Here is a 12022-nt window from a genome sequence, read left to right on the forward strand (position 1 = left end):
TCCTTAAGGTCATTCATTCACCCACCTTTTATAAATGAGAATGTTAATGATAATTGTGGCTTAACATAACAAGCACACATTTATCTATGAGTGTGTCCTATAAAAACCTCGTAGTGGATAGGAAAAATTATTTTTAAGCCATAATACATTTTTGTAGTAATTGCGGTGTGACTGAAGTAAAGCACAAAGCACATTTAAGTTGCTGTGTACAGATTTTCTATGAGTGTGCCCACAGGGAATTGGAACCCATATAATCCCATTTTCAGAAGAAGAAAAATCACAGTGTCCCATAAACCCACACTAATGCGCGTGCGCGCGCACACACACACACGAGTGCAGCTGCATGAAAGTCGGGATGAGGGGCCCACCTTGAAGATGATGCACACCTCACTCAGGTGCTGCCTGGGCCCCAGAAACCCAAAAGCAAGAACTGGACTGACGTGTTCCGAGATACAGTAGAAGTGAGAGATAAACCCATCGGGGACCTTGACGAACACAGACACATACAAAGGAAATGTAAATGTCACACTGATACTGAAAGGTCAACTAGGGTCATACCCACGTTGATTTTAAGTATGAAAGGGATAACCCGCGTTGTTTGAGGGTTGATTTTGGTATAAACAAGCACAATCCAGGATGCTAACAAAAAGGGCGGTTGAATCTCATTAGTTCACTTAACTTGCTTAACCAGCTTGATTGTTCTCTCCTTTGTACATCGCTTTGGATAAAAGTGTTTGCTAAATGACTAAATGTAAATGTAACTTCATTAGACCGTCTTAAGTAGCCTCGCTCCTTTTTCGTAGGCTACAGAATGTTGTAGACTAGTATAAATTGGTAATCGTTTCACCATATTTCACCTAAAGAGAATTATATCTTACAGATTACCAACAGGTTGCTAATGTTAGTCAGATATGCTTGCTAGAAGAATAATCTAGAGGTAACGTTAGAGCGACGTTAATTTATAGAGAAAGCGATCTTCAGTTCAAAAATAATAATAATAACAACAACAACAATAAACCAAGACCAGCCTTTGCTGTAGTTGTACACAATTTAGTATACTTTTATTTGACGTCTAACACTGCTAGTCATTATCTGAGGTTAGCTTCATATCAGAGAGTGTATTTAAAGTGTAAGTTCACCCTCAGCTCTAAACCTAACTCCACCCACTGCATCATTTTGACAAAAGATGAGAAGCGGGCAAAACGTAGAGAGGTCACAAGCAGTTCACCATGTCAGCATCAGCCTTGCAAGGTTCAGGATTATTTTAAACAGTAGTGTAAGATAAATTCAGTTCAGTACGAATTTATTAACAACTTATTCATTTTAACAATGTATAGGCCTATTTACCAGTACACAAGTATGCATTAGGACACAGTGTGCAGAACAGAGCCTGAGAAAACAGGGAGTCATCTGCTTCAGTTTAGCTGGCCGGGAACAAGGTCAAGTCAGTGGCCTCTTAGGTCTTTTCACCTCCCTTTGGTGCAGGACAGATAAACTGACCATCTGCAGAAGGGAGTTTATAAATTATTATAAATTTGTACTGAACTGAGCGTGTTGAGTCATTTTCAACCCATAAAAATGCAGATTTTTTTTTAAATTGCAATTTTGTTAATACCCTGATAGCAAAAGGCCAGTGGACAGAAGTTGGTAGTCCGCTGGCTATTTGCTCATTGGTTTTCGGGGGGTGCGCTGGTGAGTTACAGACAAAACAGCCCACTGTTAGCCACTGTTAAAATCGTGATGCACACCGTTACAACTGCTTGTATCTGGGTCACGGTCACAGTTAACACAGTTGGCCTTCATTTCATAATTAAATTCTAAAAAAAAACACAAGTGATTGTGTAGCCTCTCCCCTATTGTCTTCATCATCTGTTAAAGTGCATTGGGCTGGACATTTAAATCCCCTCCCATCCGTCAGTTAGTTAATACATAATGCATCAATCCTGGGTTGTGATCCAGTTCCTATGTGAATTGCCATGACCTGGGGATGTTGAGGTAGATTACCTACTGCCTTGGCCTGAATTTTTCAAACGTGAGGTCTAAAAACCCTGGTCTGACCCTGGTCATTGGTTTGAAAGGAGTATGACACTGTATAGAGAAGGTGTGTGTGTGTGTGTGTGTGTGTGTGTGTATGAATGCCTTGGTTGTGGTTTCCAACCTCACATACTCACCATCAGTAAACGCCTCTTAGCCTTCAGCACGGACCAACAAGCAGTGGACAGCGCCTGCAACAGGGAAACACACACATGCTTCATTACCCATCCCATCACTTTAATACTACACCAATAATCTATCAAATAACATACTCACATGATTCATTACCCATCCCATCACTTTAATACTACACCAATAATCTATCAAATAACATACTCACAGTCTCTTTAAAGCTATCCGAGAGCCAACGGTTCCTCAGGACAGCGACAACAGATGAAGGGGGGCTCTCAAGGTCCTCAAAGGCATCCATCAAAATGAAGTCCAAAACAATGTCAAAGAAGTTCATACACACCACCTGCACACAGAGGTAAGCAGATAAATCAAGCAAGATAAGGAAAGCATTGTTACGACATCCAATACACCAGCTCTATCCCTATCTGTCACAGGACAAACACAACATGTTAGCATATGACACATATAGCACTTGTAGGGCAGTGTATGGAATCTGTCATATATTAGAAAGGCATCCTGGACAGAAGGAGTGCACTTAGAAGCTACACCGAAATGAAGATGGGGACATGCCTCATTAAGACCTGATGGACAGCTGAACTACAAGACAGTGAAGTGAAAAGAACGAGACGGCACTCCATAAATCCTGTTCAACTCCATCTCCCCACGGTCTTTTCAAGGCACCACGTGTTATAATAATAAGAATAAGAATAAAAATGCTACGTCACATTTATATAGCGCTTTTCACAGTTCTCAAAGACGCTTAACAAAAAGACATAGAAGAAAGGTAATAAAACACGAGAAAATAATTAAAAAACATGGGTGTGTGTGTCTCTGCATGAGACGTAATGCAGTGAGACCGTAAAAATGAAACAAACATGAGAGCAAAAAGTAGAAAAAAAAACAAGCACTGACCCCTCGCCCCTCCAACTCCATCTTGGTAGTGGGCCAGGTCTCCTCCCTCTGGGTGTACAGCAGCATCTCCTCATAGTTTTCCAGGAAGGCCTTTGGACTCTGTAGACATGGAAGTGGAAAGAGGGGGTAAGGAATACCATCACGCTCAGTGGTGGGACCCTTGCTTTTCCGGTTGTACAAATTCCTTTTTATAACATAATGATTTTATAATGTTTATTACATGAAACCTCTTTTGACCGTCTGTTGAAGTGAGTGACATTGTAATTTATCTCAAACATATGGAAGAAATGACCTGAAGATTACAAGCTCTGAAATACAGGAGAAGTGTGACAACAATTGTGTTCTGTCGTAGCACAACTCACAAATACCTAATCAAATACCTACCTACCTTATTTGATTATATACATATTATTTATATATACACTATCATTTTAGTGATCCACTTACATGCTGATGTCACTGACTGCATAGACGTGTGTGCATTGTATAGAGAGGCAGAGGAATAAAGACAACGGTAGAGAGAGAGCGAGAGAGAGAGAGAAAGAAAGAAAATAAATAATGGTAGACAGAGAGAGAAGGACCAAGTGAGTCCAATAGGTCACCTTGTTGGCTTTGGCCATGAGTCCAGAGATCATCTGTTTCCCCGTCTCGATGAAGAACGTGCGATGAGTCTCATCAACAAGGAGAACCTACACACAAACCCGGTGCCAGATGGTTTTATACCGTACATTTGCATACAGATATAGATATACTAACACAAACAAAGAGAAATCTAGTCTGCTAACCTCAAACGCCTGTCTGATGCAGTGCAGTTTGGCCAGAAAGTCATGGTCACTGTAGCACTCCAACAATTCAGTCCTAGGAAATAAAACAGACGCTGTGTGATGCTTTCATTCTGAATACCTAGTGTCGACATATTTAGGGTCTACATTTCTGGGGAGCCATTGACATGGCTGAGGGTCTCTACGTGTGGACGGGGTCTCACCTAAGGGACCTGCAGACCACCTGGTCCTCACGCACTAGTGCCAAAGCCTCCTCATACAGAGCAGCTGGTCGCAGGGGCTGATACACACATTCCTGTAGAGAATCGAACCACTACACACACACACCACACACACACACACACACACACACACCACACACACACACACACACACACACACACACACAACACACACACACACACACACACACACACACACACACACACACACACACACACACACACACACGGTTAACTACCGAACACATGCATGTCACTAAACATAACAAATCGGTATAAATAACCTAAGAAGGAAAAGAATGGGGGAGGGAGCGATAGATGGAGAATGTTTAAGAGCAAACCTCTGCAGCAGAGAAGAAGGATTCATCTGATGCTATTGTTGTGGCGTCGTCATCATGTAATCGACTCGTGTTCTCAAAGTTTGGCAAAATCAGTGTTCCTTCACTCTCTGCAGACCGCACAGAAGTCGGCACCCACAACACACACACACACACACACACACACACACAATACCACAAACCAAATCAGTATTGTAAAACAAAAGTCTGTGATATGCTTACTTTGTGTTGTGTGTGTGTGTGTGTGTGGTGTGTGTGTGTGTGTGTGTGTGTGTGTGTGAGAGTGTCCACATACCCAGATCAGCAAGCAGACTTTCAGGAGGGATGGTGGAGCCAAAATCCTCCTGCAGGTTGTAGGCTCTGTGCAGCAGAGTTTCGAGCTTCTGGGCAAACTGCGTGTTCCGCATATCAGCCTGGCATAGACCAATTAAAGACACACACCCAAAGCTAAGCACCAGTCAGCATATACACATAACAGACAGGATCTATGACACAAGAATACTAGCCATACATTAAATACATATACCTTCACTGCACTATAGAGTCCTTCTACAACAAAAAGCACTGATTAATTACAGCTGAATATGTTTTATGATTTCCATATCATTATGCGACTATACTCTATACTATTGACACTTTCAATCTTGCATCTTTAGCTGGTGTAAGCATGCAGCCAGATGATATCGCTGGTTATAGAATCATATAGAAGTATATGGCTGTAAGTTATGGAGTGTGTTTGGGTGTGTACTACATGCACGAGAGAGTATATGGTTTCTGCGTGCGTTTGTGTGTGCGTGTGTGTGTGTGTGTGTACGCACGCAGTATGTTTCCTTCAGGGTACTTCTCAAAATTACAGCAGGAGAAGCCAGATTTGCATATTTGTGCTACTGTGAAGGAGCAGGGTGAGTGTGAAGGTTTTCTGTGGGGAAAAAAAGTGTTATTTTGTGTCATTACTGTTGGTGGAGATGGAAGTGCCTTTGCTGCCCCCTGCATGGCCAGGCTGCTACTGCTAGATGAGTCATTCCGTGAGCGAGATCGATGCCGGATGTTCAAGGCCAACTCCCATTTCTGCAGAGCCTCCTCAAACAACTCCATACCTGGAGAGAAAGAAAGACAGTTCATGTCTTAAAGACAGTTCATGTCTTAAAGTTTTTACTTAAACGCTGTGCGAAAGACAGTTCATGTAGTTTCACAGTTGTTGTCAGTGTAACATCTCGACTTAAAGTTTTTAATTAAACGCTGTGTCTCTGCCATACATACCAATGAGGTAAAGGTTCTCTGCATTGACATCCTCTATATTGACTCCTGGCTCTTCTGCTAGAGCTGCCACCTCCAAAGGCATTGACTGACTGGGCGAAAGGTTGGGAGAAGTTGGCACCCGCATCTAACAGACAAATGAACTGTGTTACGGAGTGAGTTTGTACATGTTGTAACGCAGTAATATAACGCTGGCCCACAAATTCTACCACATTTGACAAGCTAAAGCATGCGTGTGTGGATGTCAGTGGCTAATGCTACCACATTTGACAAGCTAAAGCATGTGTGTGTGTGTGGATGTCAGTGGCTAATGTTACCACATTTGACAAGCTAAAGCATGTGTGTGTGGATATCAGTGGCTAATGTTACCACATTTGACAAGCTAAAGCATGTGTGTGTGGATGTCAGTGGCTAATGCTACCACATTTGACAAGCTAAAGCATGTGTGTGGATGTCAGTGGCTAATGCTACCACATTTGACAAGCTAAAGCATGTGTGTGGATGTCAATGGCTAATGCTACCACATTTGACAAGCTAAAGCATGTGTGTGTGTGTGGATGTCAGTGGCTAATGTTACCACATTTGACAAGCTAAAGCATGTGTGTGGATGTCAGTGGCTATGTGACCTACAGAGGTACTGTGCTACTGACTCAGGGGGAAGTGTGTGTGACCTGCAGTAGAGATACGGTGGCATTCAGTGAGTGTGATGGTGTGTGAGGAAGTGTGTGAAAGAGAGAGAGAGAGATTGAGTGTGTGTGTGTGTGTGTGTGTGGATGTCAGTGGCTAATGTTACCACATTTGACAAGCTAAAGCATGTGTGTGTGGATGTCAGTGGCTAATGCTACCACATTTGACAAGCTAAAGCATGTGTGTGTGTGTGGATGTCAGTGGCTAATGTTACCACATTTGACAAGCTAAAGCATGTGTGTGTGGATGTCAGTGGCTAATGCTACCACATTTGACAAGCTAAAGCATGTGTGTGGATGTCAATGGCTAATGCTACCACATTTGACAAGCTAAAGCATGTGTGTGGATGTCAGTGGCTATGTGACCTACAGAGGTACTGTGCTACTGACTGAGGGGGAAGTGTGTGTGACCTGCAGTAGAGATACGGTGGCATTCAGTGAGTGTGATAGTGTGTGAGGAAGTGTGAGAGGAAGTGTGTGAAAGAGAGAGAGAGAGAGTGTGTGTGTGTGTGTGTGTGGATTTCAGTGGCTAATGCTACCACATTTGACAAGCTAAAGCATGTGTGTGTGTGTGTGGATGTCAGTGGCTAATGTTACCACATTTGACAAGCTAAAGCATGTGTGTGTGGATGTCAGTGGCTAATGCTACCACATTTGACAAGCTAAAGCATGTGTGTGGATGTCAGTGGCTAATGCTACCACATTTGACAAGCTAAAGCATGTGTGTGGATGTCAGTGGCTAATGCTACCACATTTGACAAGGTAAAGCATGTGTGTGTGGATGTCAGTGGCTAATGCTACCACATTTGACAAGCTAAAGCATGTGTGTGGATGTCAATGGCTAATGCTACCACATTTGACAAGCTAAAGCATGTGTGTGGATGTCAGTGGCTATGTGACCTACAGAGGTACTGTGCTACTGACTGAGGGGGAAGTGTGTGTGACCTGCAGTAGAGATACGGTGGCATTCAGTGAGTGTGATAGTGTGTGAGGAAGTGCGAGAGGAAGTGTGAGAGAGAGAGAGAGATTGAGTGTGTGTGTGTGTGTGACCTACTGAAGCAATGCTGTGTGAGGAACTGGAATGCTTGCTTGGTGCCAGAGAGGAGATGCTGCTCACGGCGTCCTGGCTGCGTGTGCTGGGGCTCATAATCTGTCGCCCGGGCAACGGCCCTACACAAGCACACAAAATATGATTATTATTATTATATTACTATAATAATAATAAATCAGCTCTCAACCACACCCTACCATCATAAAACACAATAGGCAAGAGAAAGTGGTGTGCTCTTAATAACAATAATAATACAAGCCAGTAAAGCAAGTCTGTATATTGGAAGGCTCTTCCAAACAATGAAAACAGTACTGCAGTCCAGGTTGGTTTCTTTATAATTAAATGACAACCTAAACCAGAAAACTATCAGGAACATACGCTTGGTATAGTAAGGAGAACCAAGTGGAAAAAAACAATGGAGAACAAAGTGTTTATCAGCACAAGTCATAACATCTCAAACAAATCACCTCCAGGAAAATAACAATGCATTGTATAAAACATAATGTTAGGAGGCTCTTGGTTATGGCAAATCTCAACTAGTTGAACGAGAAATGGTGCTCGTCTTGAAAAATCATTTTGACTAAACCACCACTAGCTATGCTGACCAGGATGTCCGATTCTCACACGCTCTGAACTTTCTTGCGTTCCAGTGCTGTTAACGCCACTCAGATCTCAGCAGTACTGTAATTATGTTAAACACTCCAAAATGATTCAATGAACCAAGGCCCTTTTTGTTATGCCCAACACGCTGAAATCAATTCGGCCAAATCACATTCACACTTCAGTCACAAGTAACAGTAGAAGATTTTATCGGCAAGTGACTGTCAGTGGGTTGCAGTGCTCCATCATCAGAACGGATGCCTTGAGATCTCAGCATCATAACTTTGGTAATTCCATGGTCTACTAGTTGAGCTGAAGGATGCTAAACAATTTAAAAAAGCGAGTCGACTGACCTCTCTTCAGGGAGGTGGGTCGCCCCGAGCGCAGCAGATCCGGGATCGCTACCGTCTTTTGGGCGTCTTTGGATCCCAGCTGTTTCCTCTTCCTGCCACGGCGCTTCATGTGGTGGGCCGTCAGCGCCAAGGCAACGCTGCCCAGCGCCGTGGCGAACAGAACCTTCTTCAGACTTGGAGAGAGCCGCAGCTGAGAGAAGATGGACTGAAAGAGGGGACGATGGGGCGGAAGGAGAGAGTCGAGTGGCGTGGCCATGAAAGGGAAACCGGGGGAGCCGGGGAATAGAGGAGATTACAGCAAGGTTAGAAAGCGCTGAGGTGAGAACGGGAGAGTGTGAAAGAGAGAAATTACATGGATGACTATGATGATTCATTAACACAACGGTAGCTACTTCGCACATCAAGGATGTGTGTACCAGACACATGGCCAATAAAAAACAAAGTCCATATTTGTGTGGCTGTCTGAAAAAGGCATTTTTTGTGTGTGCGTGTGTGTGTGTGTGCGTGTGCTCACCTGGCCAAAGGTTGAGTAGAGGAACACAGGAATCTCTGCCACAGTCATGGCCAGAGCCTGCATGATAGAGATGCCCTCAGCTCGTCTTAGAGACATCTCAGCTCACGCCTACCCTTCACTCCTTCAGGCCTGATCCCTGATCAGTTGGGATTCAGCTAGGTTGTCACAACACTGCCTGTGGCTGTGGCTGTGGCTGTGGGTGGCCACTTCTCCCTTCCCGATCAGGACGTTGCTCCTCACTGGGCCCTTGCCTTCATTTTACCACTACTGTTGTTCCTAAAGAGCAAAGAGACAGCTGTAACTATGTGTGAAACAACAAAGAAGAAAAACTCAAGATGAGTTTGTACGAGAGACATATAGATGGACCGTATACTGAGGTGAGGGACCAGACAGGCTATGCAAGTAAGTCTGTATGTGTATGTGTATGTGTGTGTGTGTGTGTGTGTGTGTGTGTGTGTGTGTGTGTGTGTGTGTGTGTGTGTGTGTGTGTGTGTGTGTGTGTGTGTGTGTGTGTGAGTGAGATCATCAAGGCCTGTTTATCAAACTGTCAACATCAGTAGAATAGAAAGAAAATTAAACTGAATAAAGGAATATAGTTGCTTTTGCTAATTGTGGACTGAAACTTGCTGCTTTGCTCTGACAACAATTTACTTGTTGAGCTTTTGTCTACACTTGTGCAGATGAGGAATGGGATATGGTGCTTTCATAGTGAATGTAGAAACTTTAGGGAAACACAACTTCTTTTCACCACTGTCATCTGATGCGCAGTGGCCATTGCCTGTGTGTCAGCAGTTTGAATCTGATATTGAATTCTGTCTGTTGGTTAGCAGTGTATGTACTGGGGCATGAATGATATGACAGCTCTGAGTACTCGCACAACCCAACGAAGTAGGCCTGACCTATCTCCTATCTCTCTCTGAAAGGATCCTATGGCTAACACTCAAGAGTGTTAAGCGCTAAGTACTTGCCGGTGTAGATTTGACCAGCGTGTATTTTGCCTAAGTTCAGGCTCCAGAGTGTCGCACGAATCTAAACGCAGTGCTCTTGGCAATCTGAAACAGCTCAGCAGCCATTCATTCGTCTCAGCAAACAGTACTGTGCACGAGCTCTAAAAACCTGTTCTGTGCATAAGCCCTGGATGGCTAAAGCATCTTAGGGCAGTATGTAAGGCATTTTGGATCGCAAACTGAACACTTGCAATATCATTCAAGGGTTTTTACAGTCTTAATTGGGATCAATGGACCAATATTATTTAATAATCTAATGATTACAATTACTCTAATACATATAATAATCTAAATTGTATTATATGATAGAATGCGTTTGTTTATGTTCCCCAAATTTAAAATGTATGTTTACTTGCATTGGAGAAACAATTTGTGGACTGTGAAAACTAGATGTTTTATTCTTATCTTGGTAATAGTGCTCTCAATTTTCTCTTACCTGAGAAGAGCAAAAATAAGAGCCTTACTGAATCCCAATGGGATCAATCAATGGGTACTAAAAAATAAATAAAATCGTGGCTAAAAACACAAATAAGAGGAATTTGTTTGTATCGCTTCCTGCATGAGGCCCACTGTCCCCTTTCCATCGCCCACTATGTAAACAGTTAGTTACTTTGATGTGCAATAAGCATTCCAATGTATTGCTTGCCTGTGAGTTCCATGGAAAAGTGACAAACTTCAACAGCTGGAGGTGACAAAGGGACGCTACAGCACTAGAAAATATGCTGGGGGCAATGGGATGATCTCAGGTGGCTCAAAGGTTGACAAGGTGTTCTTCCTAAACTCATCTTCACTACCTTTTCATCTTCATGTCTATTTGATATTTTCCACTACAGATATGTGCGTATTGGGCTGTAAAATATCCTAAACATGAGACCACAACTCTTCCACAAGCCATCCGTAGTAACTTTACCACAGGATTGGTCTGACAAAAAAGAAAACAGTCACACGTTCTGCACACAGGACTCAAGATTAAGAATGTCTTTTGCCCTGCCCATTTGCCAATGTTATCTAATGAGCGTTGTGCACATATATTTCACCTAAGTGGAGTGTTTATTTCCTTGTAATGACCTTTAAATGAGACATTACAGTGGCCTCTTCCACCCATCTGACCTCGCTTTGGAGGTGTCTGAAGCAACAATGTCAAATGTCTGGCCATAACTAAATGTAACTTAATGATAATGGAAGAGTTTACAACTCTTTCAAGGAGACTAGATCATCTTTCCCTACGTATCTGAGAACATTCTCCTTCTGATATCGTATTGGTCCAATGCAGCATGTGTAAGCTTTTCTTCTGTCGACGCATACTGCTCCTTTAAAAAAAAAAAAATCTACACTAAGACTAAATAACCCATTCCAGTTATGTCATTGCGCTTAATGTTATAATGCTGTGTAAACGGAACGATCACAGGGCATCTGCACCTAGTAAGGTGCTCGCAACAGCAAAGATCAACGCAATGACATTGGCACACCAGCTAGATAAAGTTGGCTAGTAGCTAACGTTAGCTGTTTAAAGCACAGACAAGCGATTAGTACATGTCTGACCCCTTTTGATGTTGTGTAAAAAACACTAAGGGGAACAATCCAGGTATGACCGAACCTCTGTGGGCATTAACTATCAAAGTTAGCGTGCCATCTAACCTAGCTAGCCACTAACCTAACGTGGGTTTCTAGTCGTCAGTTGGACCAAAGTCCTCTCTGGTTGGACATCTAGCTTAGCTTGCAAGCTAGAGGTAGATAATCGACACTAAACCATCATGCCAGTCGTTATTCATCGGCCACCCATTTCGGTATTCACAATGTTACACATACAAATGCTACATATTAAACTATAAATGCTCAGTTTTTAATGGGGGACTTGTCTTGCTATGCTAGTTAGCTAACTGAGCTAGCTAAGTTTTCTACTAGCCACATCACGTTGCCTCGCTAATATAACTAATGATGCTATGCTCTCTGCCCGTCCAAGAACACTATGCTACGCTACGTCTGTTTGCCTTCAACATAACACAAATTACTAAATACAGATTACTCACTTCGCTGTCCTGTTCATCTAATACAGTAGAAGGGCATCATCCTTCCCAGGGCTTGTCGCACAACCTGTGATTCCAGCTAAAGAGGTGAATCCAAGCCATACAGTC

The 12022-nt window shown here is 42.9% G+C and overlaps 1 protein-coding gene across 1 annotated transcript; it reads right to left on the reverse strand.

Moving 5' to 3' along the window:
• Nucleotides 1-368: 368 nt before the first annotated feature.
• Nucleotides 369-12022, reverse strand: LOC122132355 (mitoguardin 2-like; the record flags this gene model as incomplete). Its single annotated transcript, XM_042707138.1, has 15 exons — nucleotides 11918-12022; nucleotides 8881-9156; nucleotides 8367-8571; nucleotides 7417-7532; nucleotides 5680-5803; nucleotides 5374-5516; nucleotides 4715-4832; nucleotides 4423-4529; nucleotides 4064-4173; nucleotides 3864-3936; nucleotides 3681-3767; nucleotides 3079-3177; nucleotides 2375-2509; nucleotides 2172-2225; nucleotides 369-485 (listed from the first exon to the last, which is right to left on the reverse strand). Coding segments are annotated over exons 2-15 (1584 nt in total), but the record flags the coding sequence as incomplete, so codon positions are not given.

The sequence above is a fragment of the Clupea harengus genome, unplaced genomic scaffold (genome assembly GCF_900700415.2).
Source record: "Clupea harengus unplaced genomic scaffold, Ch_v2.0.2, whole genome shotgun sequence".
Classification (NCBI taxonomy): Eukaryota; Metazoa; Chordata; class Actinopteri; order Clupeiformes; family Clupeidae; genus Clupea; species Clupea harengus.